Source organism: Megalops cyprinoides, chromosome 8 (genome assembly GCF_013368585.1).
Source record: "Megalops cyprinoides isolate fMegCyp1 chromosome 8, fMegCyp1.pri, whole genome shotgun sequence".
NCBI lineage: Eukaryota > Metazoa > Chordata > Actinopteri > Elopiformes > Megalopidae > Megalops > Megalops cyprinoides.
The window spans coordinates 20,155,552-20,177,687 of NC_050590.1; the positions used below are offsets into that span (position 1 = coordinate 20,155,552).

At 37.7% G+C, this 22,136-nt stretch overlaps 1 protein-coding gene across 1 annotated transcript; it reads left to right on the plus strand.

Moving 5' to 3' along the window:
• Window positions 1-5,449: 5,449 nt before the first annotated feature.
• Window positions 5,450-20,285, plus strand: shcbp1 (SHC SH2-domain binding protein 1). The gene is made up of 13 exons (XM_036535808.1): window positions 5,450-5,723; window positions 6,900-7,082; window positions 7,182-7,297; window positions 7,486-7,694; window positions 8,300-8,395; window positions 9,276-9,506; window positions 9,809-9,986; window positions 11,507-11,627; window positions 13,642-13,773; window positions 14,578-14,696; window positions 14,906-14,992; window positions 16,478-16,619; window positions 19,933-20,285. Exons 1-13 carry the CDS (start codon window positions 5,510-5,512, stop codon window positions 20,274-20,276), a joined length of 2,172 nt encoding a protein of 723 aa, XP_036391701.1. The 5' UTR covers window positions 5,450-5,509; the 3' UTR covers window positions 20,277-20,285.
• Window positions 20,286-22,136: the final 1,851 nt, after the last annotated feature.

Below are 22,136 nucleotides of genomic sequence, written 5' to 3' on the forward strand. Positions count from 1 at the left end.
AGATAAGAGGCTATAGTATTGAATATGATGAAAGTAGCTTACTGATTAAAAAAAAAAAAAAAAAAAAACCTCCAAAGAAGAAGTTTTGAAGTTACATTATTTTATTGTAAAAGACTCATCAGTTCAGTTATATTCAAGCCTGTAGTAACAAGCTTTCAGTTTGAGAATGATAAAACAGCAAGACATAATAGAAAACTAATGGCAGAAATACAAATTCAACCATATGAATTTTATTAATTCTTTGCACATAGTGTAGAGGAATTCTCTGAACACACTTGAGGATTCATATGACAGCTATGGTTATTTGAATGGCATACCAGCAACAAAGCTCTTATGGTATGTGTGCCTTTGCAATTACCATTTTAATAGAAAACAGTAATGTCAAGACTTTCTTTTACGGTGTTTTACATCACCACACTCCACCTTCATTACCACTTCTGCCTGTTCCCCTCCATCACAAGTGGCAGTCTGCAAAAACTTTAGATGGCTACCCACCATTTATGAGCCATACAGGAGGGGGCAATGCTGACAAGTGTTCACTAAATGAATGAGGCGGTGTCATCAACACCTCTGTCAGCTATGGAACTAAATCCTCTTCACCAATGAGTAGACAAGTTCAAGATTCAAGATTCTTTATTGCCATGTGTAACAAGTACAATGGAATGCTTACTCCCCACTCACTCCCGCAGTAACACTCCTAAACATAATTCTAAACTTCTAAACATACTTTGTAAACATAAATTCTAAATTCCAAAATGTGGTAAAGTGACCAAGTGCAGATAATAACAGAATAATAAATATTAACAATAGGGTGGTAATGGCATAATAAATATTTTGTGAGTGATAATGAAAAGGTATAATGATAATAATAATGATAGAGTGACCAGTGCAGTACAGTGCAGTATAATGATACATGATAATAGTAAGTGGCCAGAGCAGTGCTACCTATACTATGTCATTAAGTAAAATGTTATTGCACCTAATGCAAAAGAAACTTAATTTTCCTGACCATAACTTTGCCCGTTTCATTATAATACTTTTTCAATATGGACATGACAAGTTTTTTTTATAATGGAGGCTTAACTGAAAAATTCATTGTATTCTTAATGATTTAATTACAATTTTTGCATCTGGAATTCTATATTCATTATTATTCATTATATAGATTGAGTATCCTTGACATTATTACTGGTAAAAGTGATTTGTTTTGTTTGAAGCTCAGCATAAATATGTATGTTATGAATATGTATTTTAAATTTACTGGTTGCTTACCTCACTTTCAATGTGTCAATACTGGAAATACTGTAAACATAGGTTTGTTGTATATGTATGCATTGTATTGTCATTGTATGTGAGTCTGAACAGAGAGGACATTGATTTCACTGTGGGAGTAGCAGAATGAAGCAGGCACTATGACACGACAGCTGCAGCCACCCACAGAACGCGTGTTCCTCACAGCAGGAGATTCGGAAGCTAAGCTCTAATCAGGCAGGGGAAGAATCAGGCATCCTGCATTTCCCTCTGTCTTTCACCACTGAAATCTTGAAGCTCAACTGTCTAATCTGATGCCTCATTCAATTTTGATGTGCTTCCAGCCAGCCAGCCTTCTACTACTTTAGTCTTCCAGCTGTACAATTTCCTGACCAATCAAACCTGCCACTTTTCATTCAACTGTTAGGTCTTACAGCAGTTCACTTTTCCTGTTATGTCTTTAATACTCTTTTGTATTCTACTGTTCACCTACGAGTACTCAACCTACTACTTTAGTCATCAGTTCTGAGGTCACATAGTCACCAAATCTTCTACCGCTTCAGTCAATACAGATCCTGTCATGACAATCCCTCTAAGAATAAACAGCAGAGTTTTTGGCCTGAATCAGGCACTCAGCAAAAGCCCGGGGTTTCTGTAGAGGCAGCAGCTGTTTCTCCTTTAGGTAGAAAGACTTTCTCAATTCCTCTACAAGCAAATGCATTGTAGATCTGTCAAAACCAACAATCAATTAAAAATTACTAACTCTAATTTATGATATTTCTATCAGATCACCTTGTTTTATCATTACATTTTTAACCATTTTGCGTGTACAGTCACACCGGTGTGATTTGCCGTTTAGCACGTATGCGAAAACTGGTGTGATTAGAACACTAGATTAGAAAAATTCTAGCTAACTTTGAATTAATTTAATTTTTTAACTTTGAATGCTAACTGAAGGCTATGAGAAGCTTAATAACGCTAATGAAAACATAATGAACCATGTAACGTTACACGCGCGTTACATAGCATAAAAAAAGTTACGTGCAAAAGGGTTTATGAATTCTAGACTGTGGGTGTGTAGAGGCCCAAGTTAGGCAAGTTTATGTATTTTAGAAATGGAAAATTATTCAATTCAGTACATTAATTCAAAAAATAAGGGAGTGGATAGCCTAATATCTTATGCAACTATTCATTTCACTTTTATTTTCCTACTTATTTTTTCTCTTACAATATGATTAGTAATCCAATTCAGCTGAAAGGTTGAGAAGAAGAGAGCTTGTTTTGAAAAGTTCAAGACATTACAAATACCATTAAGGATAGTGCACCTAGAATCCTATATTCCCACTTCAAAGACAGGGAAGCTTTCAATGTGGTGGTTGCCAGGACTGCTTAGTGCAATAATTTCTTTCCTGGTTCTTTTCATTGCATTTGACATGTGCCATGTAACAAGTATTGTTAAAAAAAAAAAAAAAAAAATCCAAGTCACATTTGCATTAATTCCCCATGCTAAGAAACCAAAAAAAAAAAAAAAAAAACCCATCCACTCATTAAAGCCTTAAGCATGATGGATTTTTTACAGGATTGCTTGTTCCATCACAAAAAGCTTTAGTCTTCACAGCTAGTGGTGTTTGATTTGTGAGCCATACAATCATCTTGAAGCAGAAATGATACATACCCAGAATAAGGTCTGGTCTGCCAAACGAAATCAAGGATAAATGTAAATGTAATACTATCTTTAACACATTGCTTTTCTTGTGCCTAGTTTTCCACATCTTGAAAATAATGTACTGTCTTGCTGATGTTATCTTGTATCAGTGTAATCAGTGTATCAATGCTGTTACCATAGTTACTTACTATGACTCAGATAATACATAAGTCCTCAAATCCCTGTTTAAAGTGTGTGTGTGTGTGGATTGTATGAAGAGGGAAGATAGCAATGACAAAACTAGAAAGGGTTGTGTGTTTTATGTCTTGGTTTTACACATTTTAGTCCTTATTTATCCCTTTTACATATGCTTGTTTACAAGTTTTACCTTGTCCTATTTATTTATAATACATTGTGTATTTTTGGATAGTTTCCACTCTATTTTATTATTATTATTTATTTTTATGAGACATATCAGCCATGTTCTTCACCAATAAGGCAAGGCAATGAGGCTGAATTTGCTTTTATTTATTTCATTCCCCATTATATAATATTACCTGATATTCAGATGCTTTATCTATGACACACATCTGAAGAATTCAACAACTCAATAAAAATGCAATTTAGGACTGAAGTACATGCATGTTCATCATTTCAAGAATGGTGCAAAGAATGAGACAGAATACATTAGTAATTCTGTGTGGGCCTAACTTCCTTTACACAAAATGCAGATATTAGTATGGGATGTTCATTAACTGAAATAACAAACTACCATTACATGGAGACATCTAGCACATTCCTTATAATTCTGTGAAAAAGCTGAATCCATAGGAGTTATTAAATTCTGGGTTTATACAACAAAATTCGTTAATTAACTATTATGGTTAGTCTGAGAAAAGGGAGGTTTAAATTAACATTATTGTTTTCCACTATAATGTATTCAGGATGGATTCAGTTGTTTGTTGCAACTACAATTAAGTGAAGGATCAACCCAGACTCTTGATACATTGCAATAGTGACCACTGTGGCAGACTAACTATCAAGGGTAATGTGTTCATACATTGCTGCCAGGGATGCTACCATTGGTCTGAAAGTGGTAAGGCAGAGAGTAAAGTACAATGTAGCTACTTTTGTAAAGTAGTGTAAAAGGACATTCTGGGACAAACGGAGTGCTGAATGAAACCAGCCAACTACTCCCCTTCCAACTCACACTGTTCTCCTACTCCATGTGCACTCCATGGGGCTGACTAAGATCAGCACATCTCTCCTCTTTCATCTGCAACCCTGCTACTTATGCAGTGTAGTACTTCAACCAAGTGGAGAATGGTGTAAATCAGTTTAGTTCATCTAGCTATGCCTGCCATCTCTAATGCTTTGGGCATCCTGCCAAGCTATTACAATCATCTTCTATCAAGCTTACCCACACTAGGTTGGCCTTCATGCCTTGATGCAAAATCTAAAGCAAAGCATTTCAACATACTGTGAATAAACAATGTACTGTTTCATAAAGGATTCAATGGCTTTTAGTTTGCATGAATATAATACTTACAAGACAAACAGAGAAGGAATATTTCTCATTCATCTTCCTTCTTAATATAAATCTAAATATAAATCTTGACACTCCATTAAATTGTCTGTGTGACTGGAAAGTGATTCACTAATTATATGCTTGTAGTTATTCAGAGCTGTTGGCTCTGGAATTTCTTGGAAAGAATCCTTGTGCAATCCAAACATACTTTTAAAACAACTTTGCTGATTTTCACATTTTTATCATTCTGTAAATAATAAGTTGAGTCCCTAGAAAGTCCTTTCAAAATGGTATGTTAAGGTAGTTTGCAGTTGACTGAAAATAATACTAACTGGAATTGGCTCTTTACTGACACCTACTGGTTAAAACAAACAATTTTATTGCCGCACTTAAAAGTATGAAAATGATATGGGATTGTAGATGGGATTTAAATTGATCACAAAATTACCTCTTCTCTGACAAATCCGTTCTTTCTTTGCCTGTTCCAGATGGTTTCGTGCAGACCCTTATAAATCTGTCCCCAAATTAAGGTAATTAGCTCTATTTCAACTGGCCTCTCAGTTTCATGGGCAATATCTTAAATGTTTCTGAAGTGCTGGAATCTAATCTATAGAATAAAAAGTAATGGTTTAACGCACTTGTTAGCTTTACCTGCTAGTTTGTACTTTGCCTGGCCAACCTTTGGAACTTTCTCATGCAGTAGGCTACTTCTAACATTGTGACTCTGTATAGTTTTTCGCTTGTGTTGTATTGGCTACTTCATGATTCATGTATCTAATTAAATGCAATTTCGAATGATTTGCAAAGTAATCTTTTTCAGTTTAAATTAGAAAAAGTTTGAAAGAATGTGTTACCTCCGGGAACTGGACTTGGCCAGACATTTAGCAGAGCCACAATGGCGGCACATACGTAAGCCGGAAATGTGATTTGCGCATTTCCTCATTGGCGGAGCTGGTATTGACCGGGGAAATTTTGAAATTGCAAGCAGGAGGAGCAATAGCGTACTCGTGTATTGGCAAGCTTCTGTCAGACTTTCATCTGGCTAATTTTCTGTTGCATTTTGAAAAATACCTCTGAGTTTTCACATGTCTGCATCAGAGCGTTGCACAATTTCTCAACATGTTTCTCTGGCTGATACGAACCAACTCGATTTGAGAGATCAGGAGAGTGAACATGTCAACAACCACAACGTCGAAGGAGGTGCAATTTCGCTGAAAGAGTCCGTATTTGACTCTGAAATGGATACAGCAACCGTTGGGATTCACGAAAAACAACTTGATTTTCTTCGAGTGCCACAAGGTAGCTGTCTAGCTGTAGAAGTTTTATGCCAAATGTCAATGTCTGAAGTTGTAATTTCGCTTTCCACTAGCTACGGTTAACCAGCACACGGCGGTGAGATAGCTGATGTTAACGTAGTTGCTAATATAACTACTATCTTGGTAACTAGCAGATGAGCTGTAAAACAACTTAGCTGGTCTAACTAACGGTAGCTTCGTTTTTTAGCAAAGACTGCGAAACAATAAATATTTTAGCGACACAGGTAGTTCGCTTGACTGTGTTGGTGTGGTAATGTTTTGCGTGCTTTTAGGAAGGTGGAAGTTGAGTACTGTATAGGTTACCATCTTTGCCAGGGAGCAGACAATAGCTTGCGAGTTAAGTGGCAAGTACGCAACGCCACGAATCGTCCAATTTACAAAAAGCAGTACATTCCTAGTAACTGTTTTCAGCTGATGAAATCACGGGTTTCTGCTGCCTGAAACGATTTCTTAATGGCCTTTGAGTAGCGCTTCATTTGAAAATGAAAGGTCGTATTCATGTGTCTCAGTCATGGGTGGGGCGGGCGATTGCTCCATTTTCATGCTTGAAATTATATTAACCGTGACAGGTACACCTCGGGCAATAAGTAATTATGTATTATTCGTTACGTACGTTACACATCGTAGGTGTTTAAGGTAGGAGTTCTCGATGTTTGGTTGAAAAATCAAAAACTTATGGTACACATACTCAGAAGCACTGAAGGAAAAGTTGTGTTCCATTTCTAGATGCCTTGTTGAAAAGATATTTAACTAATGTAAAATTGGTTTTATGTGAAAGTCTTCACGTAAATGCGGTGACAATAACATACGCATACAAAAGATTGTGTTGGAATAAGGAGAGCAACAACCGGGGCGCTGCAAAGTGTTTACATAATGTTGATGTGTAATGAAGAAAGATTCAAATTAAATGATAAAAGGCTTTGTGAGTGGGGCCCCCATATGAGCTTTGTTAGTCAGTATCATCTTAAGACTTCAAGTAATGTTTCCTAGTTAAGCAACAAAATCTGACAGAGATGGGTATCTTGACAGCTTGTGTACTTGCATTTAAAAAATAGACTTAAGCACATGACTGCATTTTTATAAGAAAGTTATTGTACGGTATTGTAAATTTCATCAACATGTTGGCTGTGAGTTTTTATGTTGTCGTTTTGTGCCCAAGGTCTATTTCAGAATGAAGAGGATGATAACGATGACAGTGGAACAGATTACTGCAACAGTGACAAACCTGGCACACGTCTGCTGAGTGTAGATCATGTTGGAAATGTGGTTCTTCCTAATATCTTCCAGACCACTCAACTGTTGTATTATGAGAGGTTTAAGGTCTATCAGGATTACATGCTAGGTAGCTGTCCCCTTCTTCTTGAGTGAATTACAAATAACTTTAATGAGTATGAAGTTAGTCTCTTTTGCTGACTTTGGTACATATTTTTGATTCTGATAGGAGACTGCAAGACATCAGAGGTGAGGGCCTTCACAGCTGACTACCTGGAGAAGGTTGTGGAGCCTTGTGATTGGCAGGCTTTGTGGTGTACTGATGTTTTTGATGTGCTGGTGGAGGTAAGCCTATGAGTGTTCTATGGAATCTCATATTAAATGTTTCCTAGGCAGAATTTCATTTTCATTATATAAGATTACAAAGTTAAAGGCTGAGGTATAGTGCAGTTAAGTGACTAGATAAGATCACAAATGGCTGAATGCATGCGCTGGAAGACTGGAGGGCGTTTCAGCTCAGCTAATTATTGCAGGTGGTGGATGTGGACTATGCAGGGCTGAAGGCCAAAGTGGGGCTGGTGCTCCCCCTGCAGTGTGAGAGGAAGGGCTGTGAGCTGACTGAGGAAGCCATGAAGGATCTCTTGGAGGCCACTGAACATAAAGTGCCACTACAAGAACTCCACGTGGTTTACGATGAGTCTGGGGACTTCGATCAAACTGCATTGGCAGTGGAGCACCTAAGGTAAGCTGAGCTCACAGCAATGTAAATATTTGTTGCATTTTTAATTGCAGTTTTCTTATCTGAGATGACAAAGTACTACAGGCAGACTACTGGTGTTTTGTTCACTTCCTTGTGTGTTGCCCTCCAGAGTGCAAAGAAAAGAGTAATGAACTGGTTTTGTAATATAAATATTAGTATGCAGTCATACTAATGAGCGCAGCAGGGCTTGAGTAAGATATGTTGCCAGAGAAGAGGGGCATGAAAAAGGCATCTTATCGGAGGTGAACAGCTTGTTCTAAAAAAAGGGGGACTTTTGATGAGAGGATTTGTCTGACTTGTTGCCTATAAGTGATTAACATTTACAATTTGCAAGCCGTTGTATTTTTAGCAGAACATGCCAAACAGGGCCCTTGTCTGCTTGGCCTTGGAGGCATTTCAAAGCAAACAGCTGAGCAATGCAGTAAAGCCAGTAAAACATGAGCCATTTTTCACAAAGAGAGCCCAATAACAAATGGTGGGTTCAAACACTTGTGAGGGCTGCTCTTTAGAGTGAGATCTATGAGCAAGATTCCAGATGAACGGCTTCCAGAAGTCTTTATTCATTGATATTTTCCTTTGACTCCAAGGTTTTTCTACAAGCACATCTGGAGAAAGTGGGACGAGGAAGATGAAGATGATGACTTTGACTACTTTGTTAGATGTGTGGAACCTCGCCTCAGGCTGTAAGTGGAAAAAGAGGGGTGTGCAAGGGACAAATGAACCTATTTTTCTGTGCCACTGCTGCCTTTCAAAGGAAGGCTTTCATGCTGCTCCACTAGATGGCAGTATATGCTAGATGATTGAGTGTGATGCCTCATTATTACTCCAGTTATAACAGAGACATTTTTACAGCAAGTTATTTCAGTGGAGAGAAGAACAGTCCCATGTGCAGTCAAAAATGTGGGTGAGTGGGTGGGTTAATAAAAAGACTGGAGCTGAGAGGCCATTTTATCACCATGGTTTTATAACTGTGGTCCCAAGGAGCAACCATTTGTAGCCACTGTCAAAGCTCATCCAGCCATACATTAATCTTTTCCAGAAACCATGAGTTTAAGTATTAAAATGATTGTACTGTATGCTCAGTATAATTTGCTGGATGCCTTAGACTTGACCACTCCCAGATGTTTCTGAAGTTGCAACTGAGCATAGGTATATATCTGATAAATGTGGTCACTGTTTATCTTTCTACTGTCATTGAAGAATGAGCAATTGATGCATTTTACAGCCATTTCATCTTGGCTATAGTGAGAGAAAGAAATGCAAATTCTGATACTCTGATGAGTATCTTGCAGTTTATAATAAATCACTTACATTGCAATGTTTTATGTGTTCTCATTATGGTCCTCCTAAGTCTCATTGGGCACATGTGTCTTTTTGAGGGGTAAATTGTGGTTGTAAAACTTGAAGTGGTCTCCCTCTGTTTTTAAATGCATGCTACAGGAGAGCGAAAGCCATCTCCTGTGCACCAGTGTTTTCTCTAAAAAAGGAAATATGCAACAGTGCACTGCTCTTATGTCCATAAAATGCTGATATGGTTGCTCTCTGTTTGACCTGTGACCTCAGGCACTATGACATCCTAGAGGACAGAGTACCCGCAGGACTTGTGGCTGAGTACTATTCCCTTCTGGAGCGCTGCTCAGAGAAGTACCAGGAGTTCTCCAGCCTCCGCAATGACATCAACAGTGACTCAGAGTCAGAGTTGGACAACGTCTCCATGGTGGAGGGGCTTAGGATGTTCGAGGAGATAGAGGCTCTGAAGCGCAAGCTCAGGATCATTGAGAACCCATTGCTCAGGTGGGGCACCCCCAGGGGATAGTAGAGTGAACGTGGAACATTTCTATAAAGGGGTTAACATTCTAGAGCTCTGTCCCCAGGGGTTGATAGAAGGTTAATAAAACTCTGGCAAGGGAGAGTGGTGGTGAGGTCCCACACAGCCTTTATGGGGGCAAATTAATGTTTGATTTCTAACCTCTAAAATGCATTCCTTGAATTGTGCATGCTCGCACCATGCTGTCATAAGGCGTGTCTGTGTGTGGATGTAAATCTTGTGTTTATAAGCTTGTGGGAACTCACAATACAGCAGCCTGTTTTTCCAGGCATGTGCTGGGCTACAGGGTGTACGCGGGCCATCAGTCGTGCAAGGGAAAGGGTCCTCGCACTTCTGGGGCCAGGGTCGTACATGTGGTGTCTGCGTCCATGACTGTGAGCCAGCTGCAGACCCTGATGATTGACAAGTTGTGTCCGGATTTCTCAAAGGAGGAGGTTGAGCTGCAGGTATGTCTCCTGTCCTCTGAGTTCAAGGGATTTTCAGAGCACTTCAGAATAGTCTCCAGGTTGAGAGGGTAGTCTGTTGCTGCGTCTGTCTAGGATAAAGTATCAGAAGAGAAAGAGAATAGAGCAGTACTCCATTTTAATGCTGTATGTTTCAGAATAATACTGTGTCTAAACCCATTTGAATTGATGGCCATTGGCAGTTGCATTATCTGAATTAATGAGTTTAAGTGGTGGTGGTGGTGGTTGTGAGTTTTGGACTAATTGTTAATGGACTGTGAAGATCCTATTTCTAGTGTACAAGTTAAATAAGCTGTTTTTTGTGGTTATTTACTTAATTTTATTTTACAAAAATGGGGTAACAAATACTGATGTGAAATAAAAGAGAACAAGGAACTAGGCCCATTCACAAGCAAACTGAGAGTTTGCCTTACACATAGATGCACACAATACATATATAGCGTGGTAGTAAGAATTATGGCACAGAAATGACTGTTTGGTCATAGGGTTGCACAAAAGTGGGAGGGGTGATGGGTTATTTATGGACAGTATACATTTGACAGTTTTTGTTATGCCATGTCCCATGCTTGAATGATGGTAGGCAGACTACAGAGCATTTGATTTCCCTACTTTTGAAGTGGTTTGGCCACATAAGTTCAGATGTCACTCGGAATTGGAGATTGTATTTTTTTTGCAGCTGTCAATCCAGAGTGAAATAATTTCTGGATGAAGGTTAGATGGAGAGAGGCTTCGTCATTAATTCAAAAATAAATATAGGTGGTTTAACAGGTCAGTATGTAAAATTGATAACAGTTTTCTGTTTATCTAGGAGTAGTACCATAATATTTTGGCATTTCTTGGAAGTGATACGCTGCCAAGATGTTTTAGATGCTATAATGTGACAAGACATTAAATGCAGAGGACAAATTTCATTTCAATGTATGTGATTACTGAGAAATGACAATAAAGAAATTAAAAATAAATATAAATCTTATAAATATGAATCTCAAATCTTACATTTGTTGGAGCTACTATGCTGTTTCTGCGCTTCTGTTTCACAGCACTTTGTCAGGTGTTGTCTCAGATTCGGAGCCTTTTATTATGAGCATTTATGTAGGTCTATAATTTATCCATGATAAGAAAAATTGTCACAAGCTGTTATTGTGTCACAAAAAGTGCATAGATAGGACCTCATTCAACCAAACCCCTTGGGATTACAAACATGCATAAAACGCACCAAACCTTTTGGAAAATGTTTTTTATTAACAAATAACAATACAAACAACAATATAGAATAACAGAATCCTTAAAAATGAATGCCTTTAGTTAAACCGAAAGACACATGTTCGCACAGTCTTACTTGCAAAGTTTGATTAGACTTGGCTTTTTTATATTGCTGTGTGTCAACACTACAGTCCTGGAGTGTGCATTTGGACTCACCTGTTCATATGCTTGTAGTTCCCACTCAGACCCTTTGAAGCAGTGTGTCTTAATGCCTGTGTCTAATAAGCACCTCCCCCCAGTTTCACAGTGATCTCCTGCTGGCTGTGAATGCGTGCTATGAGGGAGACACGGTGATTATATGCCCTGGCATCTACCATGTGACCGGCTCTATAAGCATTCCTGACTCCGTTGAGATTGAAGGTAAACAAACAGCATTGTCTATTCCATTCACTCCCTTCATCATGTATGGTTACTGTAATGCCTTTATGGAGTCTCCATCCCCACTCCTGGAAACTGTCAGGCATAGGAACGATTTTAAACTACAGTAGTGAGGCAAATGCAAATCTCTGTTAGAAATAAAGGAAAATGAACTTGAGTAAACCCTAAATGAAAGAGAAAACAGGGGTTTAAAAAATAATCACCATCAAATCCTAATCCTAACACTAACCTTAATATTAAGCCTACAGTTTGGTGCAGAAGAATTTTTAAAACTAAAAATTTGAGAAGGGGTCAGTTTAAAAATAAGCAGAGCCAAACCTTAAATGTAATCCAGTTAAATACATAGTGACTTGTTAGGGAAATTGATACTGTCATGGTCCTTATAAATAACAAAAATAGTTTTAATAAAAAACTGTCAACAGATATTAACCCTACAAGGAACTACGACCCTATAACCCTATAAGGAACTATGATGATATTGATCACAGAGATTGCATTACATTACATCAATGGCATTTAGCAGACGCTCTTACCCAGAGGTACTTACATCAGTTACAATGTTATCCATTTATACAGCTGGATATTTACTGAGGCAAATGTGGGTTAAGTACCTTGCCCAAGGGTACAACAGTAGTGCCCCAGTGGGGAAATCAAACTGGCAACCTTTTGGCTGTGAGTCCTGCTCCTTAACCGCTATGCTACACTGACGCCCCCTGTGCTACTTTATGAATACAAGGAGTCTTGTTAATATAGGTAAACAAAAATTATTTGACCCAACTTCTTCCCCAAATAATAACCAAATTCCTGAACCTATCCAAAAATTCAACCATCATGCAATGCACTGATCTCATGATCAGACTGGAGGAGGCATAGATGAGTGAGAAGAAAATCAACAGTATAGAAAATGGTAAGATTTTCTACCTTGACCATCCTAAAGCAGGCCTACGTGTGTTTGAAAAGAGTTTTAGCACAGTGTAGTTGAAGCCTTTCTTTGCAGATGATGGATCAGTCAGTTTTATGTATTAAATTAATTTTATGTATCATATTTATGCATCATGTATTAAAGTTTCATTTGATATTATCTTAATTTTCTCAAGGTAAAATATCCAATAAGTGTTCATGAAATTAACATGAAGTGGTAAAGTGAGATGAACAAGAGATGTGGAAGTAAATCGTGATTGATGGTGCAAAAAGTGTTTAATAATGAATGGGCATATTAATGCATAAAAGACGTGAGGAGGAAGCAGGGCAAAGATGGAAGCAGTCTATTTATGCAAATGGGAGACCTGCAAAGTCAGATAGTCAGAGCTCCAAAGATTGGAAAGGCTTTTAAGTGCAGCCCTTCTCTGTGCCTCCTGCAGTGCAGGGAAACCCTGAAAGCTCAGATAAGGAGGTGAGGAAAATAACATGGTGGCTAGTACTGCATGATGCTAGACAACGAGAAACTCAATTAGACCAGCACTGGATTACCATAATAGAATTCATCCACTGCAAAAGCCCCTTTGATATTTAAAGAAGCTTAATAAGGCTGCATAAAGTTATGCATCAGAACACTATAAATGCTCGTGTTCGCTATACAAATGAATAGATTCACTAACTTGAAATTAAGCTTTCACAATAGGAGGAAGGAGTCTGCTAATTCGCCACCACACTACATTCAAAAAACGCCAGCACTGGTGTTGGCTATTGTATAAATATAAAGAACCAAGTGGCATCTTTCTAACAAATGTAGCAGCATGAGGGAGGTGGCCTTGTGACCTTATTGATCACCGTCCTGCCTCTGCTTCTTCTGGCAATGTGTAGGACTCAGCAACAGATGTGGAGCTCCACTGTGCATTCCAAATAACTGTTTCAAGTTCATCTGTCAAGAGCTGGTCACTAACGACCAAACCGTTTGACAAATCTTGTTGTACTGTACCACAAAACCACAATGTTAGACAGTAGTAGGTCATGTTAGTTGAACCCTAGTTAGTATGTATTATGCTGCTCTTTGAAGGGTTTGGCTTGCCTGACGAAGTGGTGATTGAGAAGAAAAACAAAGGAGACACCTTCATAGAGTCAACTGGAGCCAACATCAAGATGTCCAACCTGAAGTTCATTCAGCATGATGCCATCGAGGGCATCTTTTGTAAGTACAGACATTCTTGCAGTGCATTTAATACCATTTCTGTTCTGTACTGTGATTCTATTTCCAGGAATTTTCCAGGCAACTGGGTCACCATCAATGTCAAGCCCTGTTGAGAGTTGTTCCTGACCCATTTGGCAGTTTTTTTTTTCATGAATTATAAGAATGCTTATAAGGATGTAATTTTTTGTAATGAAATTTGCCGTTCAGCACTGCGTTTGCCACGCCTTTCAATAATTCAGCCAGGTAAATATCCGTGCTGGAATTACGGAAAGAAGTTGCGGTCAAACTTGATAATATGATTCATTTGCGTTAAAACATTAACGCATTAAAGTTTCCAGATTAATCGTGAATGAGCATTAACGCGTTAACGTTGACAGCCCTAATTTTGATCTTCCTTTAAAGTCTTGGAAGTATTTCTTTAATATTTCTTCAACTTTGAATGGCATACTGTGATTTATGGCATACTGTGATTTATTATTTATAATTAAGTATCAAATACAATGTGTCATGGAAAGATCATTCAGAGTATCCCCTGAAGGCATCTTTTCTCCCCCTGGCTGGGAAACCACTATTCTAAAGGAGTTTCTGAATATGTTAAACACATGGATACTTCTGGTGGTTATGTGAAGAAATTGATCCAAATGCATAATCAATTGGCTGGGGCATATGCAAGCTGAGCATGTCTGACACTTGGAGGTAGGAATGCCTTCCTTGCAGAGGAATGTTTGTTTCCACACTAGCTGCCTGTGTGTATTAACTGACCTATTTTCTTGTCCTCTTTTCCTCCCTTTTCTGTCCTCTAAGGTGTCCGTCAGGGGAAACTGGAGATGGAGAACTGTGTCCTGCAGTGTGAGACGACTGGTGTGATTGTGCGTACCTCAGCTCAACTCTCAATGAACATGTGTGATCTCTATGGGTCAAAGGTGAGGATTCCACCCCCAAGTTCTTTCACTTTACAGAATTTTATCCATGTAGTTTGTGGTACTTTTAAGTCAGATGCATTAATTTGGTATTGATCCATCAGGGTTCAGATCCAAATGAGCCTCTCATGCAAGATCTGTTTTATGTGGTGGATTGGGGGTGTTAAATGTCATTCCTGTCTATGTTCTGATGAGGAATTGCTGTCTTTCAGGGGGCTGGGGTGGAGATCTATCCTGGCAGCATCTGCAGTCTGATTGGAAATGGCATTCATCACTGTAAAGAGGGGATTCTGATCAAGGTTGGAGAAAGAGCTGGTTCACTGTAGGGGTGGAAAACCATGCAAGTGTATTAATTTGTATGCCATATTTCTACAGACTGGCATGAAGTTAGTTAATTTGTTTGAAAGTGCTACCACAGGATTATTATATTATTATTATATATAATTATTTTATTATTTTTTTATGGCATTTAGATGTTCCACAAGTAATAATTAGGCAGTCTCCTCATAAGCATCAATTTGAGCCTCACTGACATCTAATACCAGTTTGACTGAGTGTGTAATTGGGAAAAAATGTTTAGAATCTCAACAGAAAGAATCTTCAATCTTCTGTCAACTGTCAAATACTGAAGCACCAACCTCATAAAATATTTTGGGAGAAATGTATGGTTTAAGTTACTGTGTGTCAGTTCACATGGCAAGAAACAATCGCTTTCTACAAGTGGATGCACTGTTTTGAATGCTCCAAAGAAATGCAGATGGAAAAATGGCTCATTCCGCAGTCCGTGCTAAGATTCCAAAAGATCATCATGAAGAACAAACGAAGCAAAAGACAACTAGACCCACTTGCCTGAATGTCAATTTATCCATGTTTTACAAAGCGAAAGACTCGCCATTACTTGTTATTACTTTGGTTCAACTCAACGTATTTATAGAAAAGCTGACTATGTTGATTGCTAGAAATAATCACATTTGATTTGGCATCAATAGACTGGCACATATATGTGTGGTATATTGGAAAGGTTTTTGTTGGAACTTGTTTCTCTGTGTTGGCAAGTACATTTTCTTTCACTTTCAGGACTTTTGCCTGATAATTATACTTTTCCAATATTTTCTTTACAAATTTATGGCTCTGACATTGACATAAGTCCTTTACAAAGGATTACAAGTTATGCTTCTCCCCTGCAGTACCTCTTTCAGCTCAAAGGTAATTGCCTTGTCCGTGGTCTGAAAAAAATTCATGGAGATAATTATTTCTCATGAAACCTTGCATTGTTATGTTTACTATGCATAAAAATGAATGTGAATACCATTAAAAAATAAGGTCCAGAAACTGAATTTGGCTACCCCTTGCATGTATCATCAGCTGAACTGAGGCTGGTGGTCCAGCTCTTTGTAGTTTTTGTTATATTTGTTTGTCTCTGCAATGGAGCATTTCTGTCCTTTTTCCACATTCAATTTAATTCCAGCTGTAGAGTCTCTCATTATCTTCTCTGAGCCCAAATTGAATTTTTTTGGAGAGAGATGTAAAAAGCTGTTAGGAAAAACAACAAAAAAGATTGGAGTTTTTTTTTTTTTTTTAATTACCTTCAGGTGAGTCTGGTTGTCTTATCTCCTTCCCTGAGGTTCAGCATAGCAGCGTTTGTCTTTATCTCTGCCTTCACACTGTGCAAAGTCCTCTCCCACTGTTCCTGAAGGATTCTTTTTGGTGGAGCCTCAGCACAACTGTGTGACAGCTGACTATACTGCGTTTGTTTTATTTTCCCTCCTTCTGTCTCATTCTAGGACTTTGCAGATGAACTGGACACTATACCCCAAATCACCATGATTAACAATGTGATCCACAACAATGAGGGCTACGGGGTGATCCTTGTGAAACCAGCGGATAAACCGCAGCAGAGGAAGACTGTAAAGTCACACACTGCAGGTATTTGCACATGTATATAGAGTATGATTTGATTCTGTTAATTTGAGTTGAATAGATAGCTTGACTGATGGGCAGATGGACACCTAGAGACCAGCCAACCAATAGATACAGACTTTTTGAATTATTTTTTTTTATTGATGCACTGGTATGTGTATCTGTCAGAGATAGACTGGTTGATGAATAAGTGAAGACAGATGAAAAGACAGAGATAAGTCTCGGGAAACTGAATGGCAATATTAATATATGGACAAAATGTGTTCCATTTTTTCTAAATATGTCTTTGAAAATGTTTTCATGAGAACACATTTTAGTATAAAACCCCTGGAGGGACAGAAGGCCTGTCTTTAATGACCCAACTTCCCCCTCCATTTTCAATATAATTAACATTTCTTTTCTTCATTTCTCCAGTTTCAGTAGAAAGTATATTAAAGGGAAAAGCGCATGACTTTCAGCCAAGGACGACCTCGAATCAAAACACTCAACGTTCATTTCCTAAATTAGTCCCAGAATATGTGTGGCTTAAAATAACAAAGGAGAGCCTTCTCCCTTGCCTTGCCAGATTCTAACTGAACAGATTCTGACTGCCACACTGCCTTTGTTTCTTTGAAAGAAAAACCTATCAGGTGAATGGGAGAGTAGCCACCAGAAAGGGTGTGTTAGTCCAGTATTTTCATTTATTCATTAATTTGGTTCAGAGTACTCCATTATGAGACATTTCAGTCCATTATTCAAAATTTTGCAAGATGACTGAATTACACAACTGTAGTCATCAGTGTCGAATGTCAGCTTTTTATTGGTCCAGCTCTGTTTGATCATCAACCTTGTATCTAATGTTTCTCCCAATGTACTGGTAAATGGAAACAGCTGTCAGGAAAATAATGCATGCCAGCATATCAAGTGACATATCACTTTTTTTTTTTTTTTACTTTTTTACTGAGCACTGAGCTTCAATGCTAGCATGACATTGAGAAAATGAAAGCAGCTGTATGTGGATTAAAACTGGAATTTTTTTGACAAATTAGTTTTTTTTTTTTAATTCAGTGGTTGTTCACCTAATATTTACCGTTATTTACCATATTCTGTAAACTTGGACTGAAAAAACCAAAGCCAGTGGTCATTGTGACAAATAAGAAAATGTATAGCAGATTGTAGTTTATTATTACAAATAATGTTGAAATGTACATCCTAATCACTAATCTAATGGGCCAAAAATGTTAAATCTGTCCTACATAGCCAGCGGGCTAAACTTCTACCTTCCATGACATGTTCAGCATTTTCATTTTACTGTCTTCCTCTGATTGTGGTCAGGCATCCCCTTGTGTTTGGCTTGTTTGCTCTTTTTCTTGTGGTTTAAGCTTGTGGTGTAAGCAGTGGACAGACCTAAACAAGCTAAACAAGCTTCTACTTGTATGAGCTGCTGATTTTAAACAAATTAAAAGTCACTTATTTTAAAATGGGCAACAGCAAAACAAGAGATGTAACATGGTGAAATATAAGTAAACACTGTATTGCAAACCTTGTATCCCTCAAAGATACATTTTAGATTTTAATTTTAGATTTGATTAGTTTTAATTCAGTCTATAAAAGTATTCCGTGTTGTTGATATTCCAGCCAGAGGGCAACCAGTATGCTTTTTTTAAAGACCAATACAGATGTTTTAGAGAACTTCCACTATATTGGCCCATACACTCTGTTAAAACCCTGCCAGATGTGCAGCACTGTGATACAGTAATAAGAAACAGTGCTTGTAACCTAAAGGTTGCCTGTTTGATTCCTTAGTGGGACACACAGTTGCTCTCTTGGGCAAAAAACTTAACCTGAACAAATGGATAATGTAAAAGTTGTAAGCTATATACGTTCATCTGGATAAGAGTGCTCCCTAACAAAAAGATAAGTATTGCCTTTTCTGGTTATTTGCTTTTAAGCCCACATCTATTTTATTATTCTTGCTGATAAAATTAGATATATCTCGGTATGTTGCTTTATCAGGCATTGTTTCAGCAATACTATTAACTGGATGGCTAGCTATATTGCAGTTAAGCATTTTGGAAAAAAAGCAGAATTGACTTATTTTGATTGCAGACAAAGTCATAAGCAAATGACCATGTTTAGTAAAATAAATGAATCTAAAAAAGAGCTAAAGTAATGTTAGTTTTATTTTACTGCAGTGATTTTTACGGCTTTACAGTTTCTGAAGCTATAGGTGCAGGTCGGCTGCAGTGCAAATCTCTGTGGGTCAAAGGGCTGGAGAGGTCTGCGCTTTCAGTTCTGTATGTGGTTAGAGACTGTGGTTAGGGAGTAGGGAGTCACTTTAAGCAGAGGTCTTCAAGGGAGTCAGCAGGGACACAATGGGATGTACAGTATTTTGGCAGTCTTTTCTCTTTCTTGACTGATGCACGGAGGCCCCCATGCTAGTTCTTGTAGAAATTACTTTCAGTCCAAGTAATCTATTACTTTGTTATTATCAGCATAAGAGGAAAGAGTGACAAGAATAAAGTTCAATCCATTTTTCTTTATGACAAGTGCAGTTGTCATACAGTACACAGTGATCATGAAAAACCTGGAAAAATCATGGAATTTGAAAAAAGCAATTTCCAGGCCCGGAGAAGTTTTTGAAAAATAAATAAAACCGGAAAGTTTTGGAAAAGTCATGGAAATTTGTTTCACAAATACCTGTATAATAGAGTATATGTGGTTCAGTTAAGACTGACTGAGAAAAATCTATATTGGTTAACCCTTTTGCACGTAACTTATTTTATGCTATGTAGCGCATGTGTTACATTATATGGTTCTTTGTTTTCATAAGCATTTTAAGCTTCTCATAGTTTTCACTCCCGCATTTGCTATATTTTTTTTATGTTAAATTGTTGTTTCCTCAAAGATAAAATTAGCTAGAATTAAACAGTGCTTTAATGTTCAGGCAGATCAGTCACGTCACTTGACGTTATGTTGTTCTCTGTGTGGGGTAACGTCAGACTCCGACCTGAGTGCGTGGATTGTTTTTGGGGGATTCAAACAGGGAAGGTTATCTTCTGTTAATGCTCAGTTAGGTTAATGGTAAATAGGAGGCATAGTTGGTTTAAAATCTTTTTAGTTACAAAATCTTGTATTCCAAAGATAGTTCCTCTCTGATGCTGCCTTCTGAAGTTAATGTCAGTCATGAAACATATTGGCAAAAATGTGTCTGAACCCTGAGTACTGGAAGTTAAAGACAGGGAAAGAATTTTCAAAATAGTGTCTCCTATGAAGAGTGAAATTCACTGAGTGAAATGTGTGAAATGTTACATTTCAGATGAGATAGAGGGCAACAAAGATGTGGAAAAAGAAGGATATGAAAGTGATGAGAAGAATGAAGAGGGCAAAGAAGGCATGGTCCCCTCCATTGTATTGGAGGAGTGTCCCACAGAGAAAATTCTTACTCCTACACATAATGCTGTTCCCCTAGAGGTCACTGATGGCGGCGAGAAGGACCTGCTGGCTACATCTGCCAAAAAGAGGCGGTTGCAAAAAGATGTTGGTGGCAGAAGGTTGCATGTGAAGGATCTAGGGGTCACCAGAGAGGATGAAAACCTGTTCTCACTGGAGATGTTTGTGTCCATCCAGGGCAATCAGTTCAAGAGGAATGGCAAAGGCAGCATAGGTACCTTCCAGTACTGAGCATGTCACAGTACGGGACGCACAGACACTTTATTACACTACATATATTACACTATATATACACACACGTGTGTGTGTGTGTGTATTTTGAAGTACTTTAGAAATACTGTTTTTTGTTTTTAAACACTCTCCTGAATAAACGGAGTGACTGGTGAGATCGACAAGTTCCACAGTAAAACACACATGATGTTGCATTTTAAAAGAGTTTTGCTTAAATTTTTTTTTTCTTTTCACTCTATCTTATGAATGTTATGGGTTACTTATGATAAATTTCTGATTATTAGCTGCATGTTTATATTCTCAGGTTGTACTTTATAAAGGGTTTGTGGAAACATTTTTGTAAGCGTTCATCAATTTTTACTTTGTAATAGCGGTTTTGGTTAATTTATGCATATATATATACACTGAAGTGTGCACTCTTCAGAAATGTGTTCAAAACCAATCAGAAATAAATTAATTACTATACCTTTTTTAAAATTATTACACTTTCTTTGAACAAAAAGTACCTTCCAAAATGTGTCTGTGGGACCCTGAGGTAGAGGTCATTGTTTGTACTGGCGTAAGCATTCCCCTTTTGTAATACTCCCTATTTTAGACAATTGCAATTAATGTTTAACACAAATTGATTATGCAGGAGATTAAATGTTCACTAATGCCTTATTACATTGTTGGCAGTTTTATTAATTGTACACTTTTTATCATCCCACCCAAATACTACATGGTTTATGCCCTCTTTTCTGGGGGTTAAGTCTGATCAGCATTCAGCAGTTATCCACCTATGATGCTGAGTTAAATGGTGTATGTGGTAATTATTTAAATGGAAGTGCCTGTGCCTGTTAGTTTCAAAGTATTATTGGGGATTTACTGAGCTGAAACTATTTGATTGCATGGGTAAAGGTTTTGATGCCCAGTTTTATGCTAATATGCCATACAGTAGGGTTTTTTGTTTTACTGTGTGACCACTAGATTTGAGAGATGTGCATTTTCCAAAAAAGGAGTAAATAACTATATTTGAATTTTTTTACATTTCAAGGCTTGAAATTAAATTTGATTAGATCACTTTCACACATAGGTAGTGATTAGACAAAGACAAAATATTTTTCTTAGCTTGGCCTTACTATATGAATATGCATTTTGTGTTAAATTAATGTGATATATTCTTGAAACCCATTTTTTGCTGTTACATTGTTGCTCGGTTAGGAATATATCTGATGATTCTGTGATTACTGAAATGGAGACAGTTTTCTCGACACTGTCACATATTTGCAGGTGTGAAATCTTGAATTTTAAATAATGTACAGAATGCCAGTGACACTGAGATAAATATTAGCAAAGGTAAAGATGGAAGGGTTGGAGAGAGGGAGGGTGCTACATATGAGCTGAGTTTAACTTATGAGCCAGATCTTTAAAATAATCAATTACAGCAACATGAATTTGTCAAGAAATTAGTATCAGATAGGTAGGAGAAATAATCAGAATGCTACCAAATGTGTATGCAGGGAGGTATGTTATGATACATGAGAAGCAAGTGTGTCATTTTTTGATTTCGCTATGCATCTGTCTGATCTGGTATTACCATCGAGTCTTGCACATAAAATATACTGAGAAAAAATGCAGTTCACAAAAGCGACTAGATGATAATAAATATGGTAAAAAAACAACGAGAAAAAAGTTAGTGATGATAAAAATGCCTTCTTGAGTCTTGCCATAATCTTAAGACCAATCAAAGAGGTCCAACTGAGAAACTATATTCCACAGTCAAGAGGATTCTAGAAGTTGTTGAGAGAATCATGGACAGAGGACGTAGAAGAATGGAATGATGAGGTATCTATTCAGATGGTTGCACCCATTCATTTACAT

Excerpts from the sequence above, each read along its gene's own strand:
- shcbp1 (XM_036535808.1), top strand. The coding sequence starts at position 5,510 with ATGTCTGCATCAGAGCGTTGCACAATTTCTCAACATGTTTCTCTGGCT. Across the intron at positions 9,507-9,808 it reads ATTGAGAACCCATTGCTCAG|GCATGTGCTGGGCTACAGGG; the intron begins GTGGGGCACCCC and ends CTGTTTTTCCAG. Across the intron at positions 16,620-19,932 it reads TGTAAAGTCACACACTGCAG|ATGTGGAAAAAGAAGGATAT; the intron begins GTATTTGCACAT and ends AGGGCAACAAAG.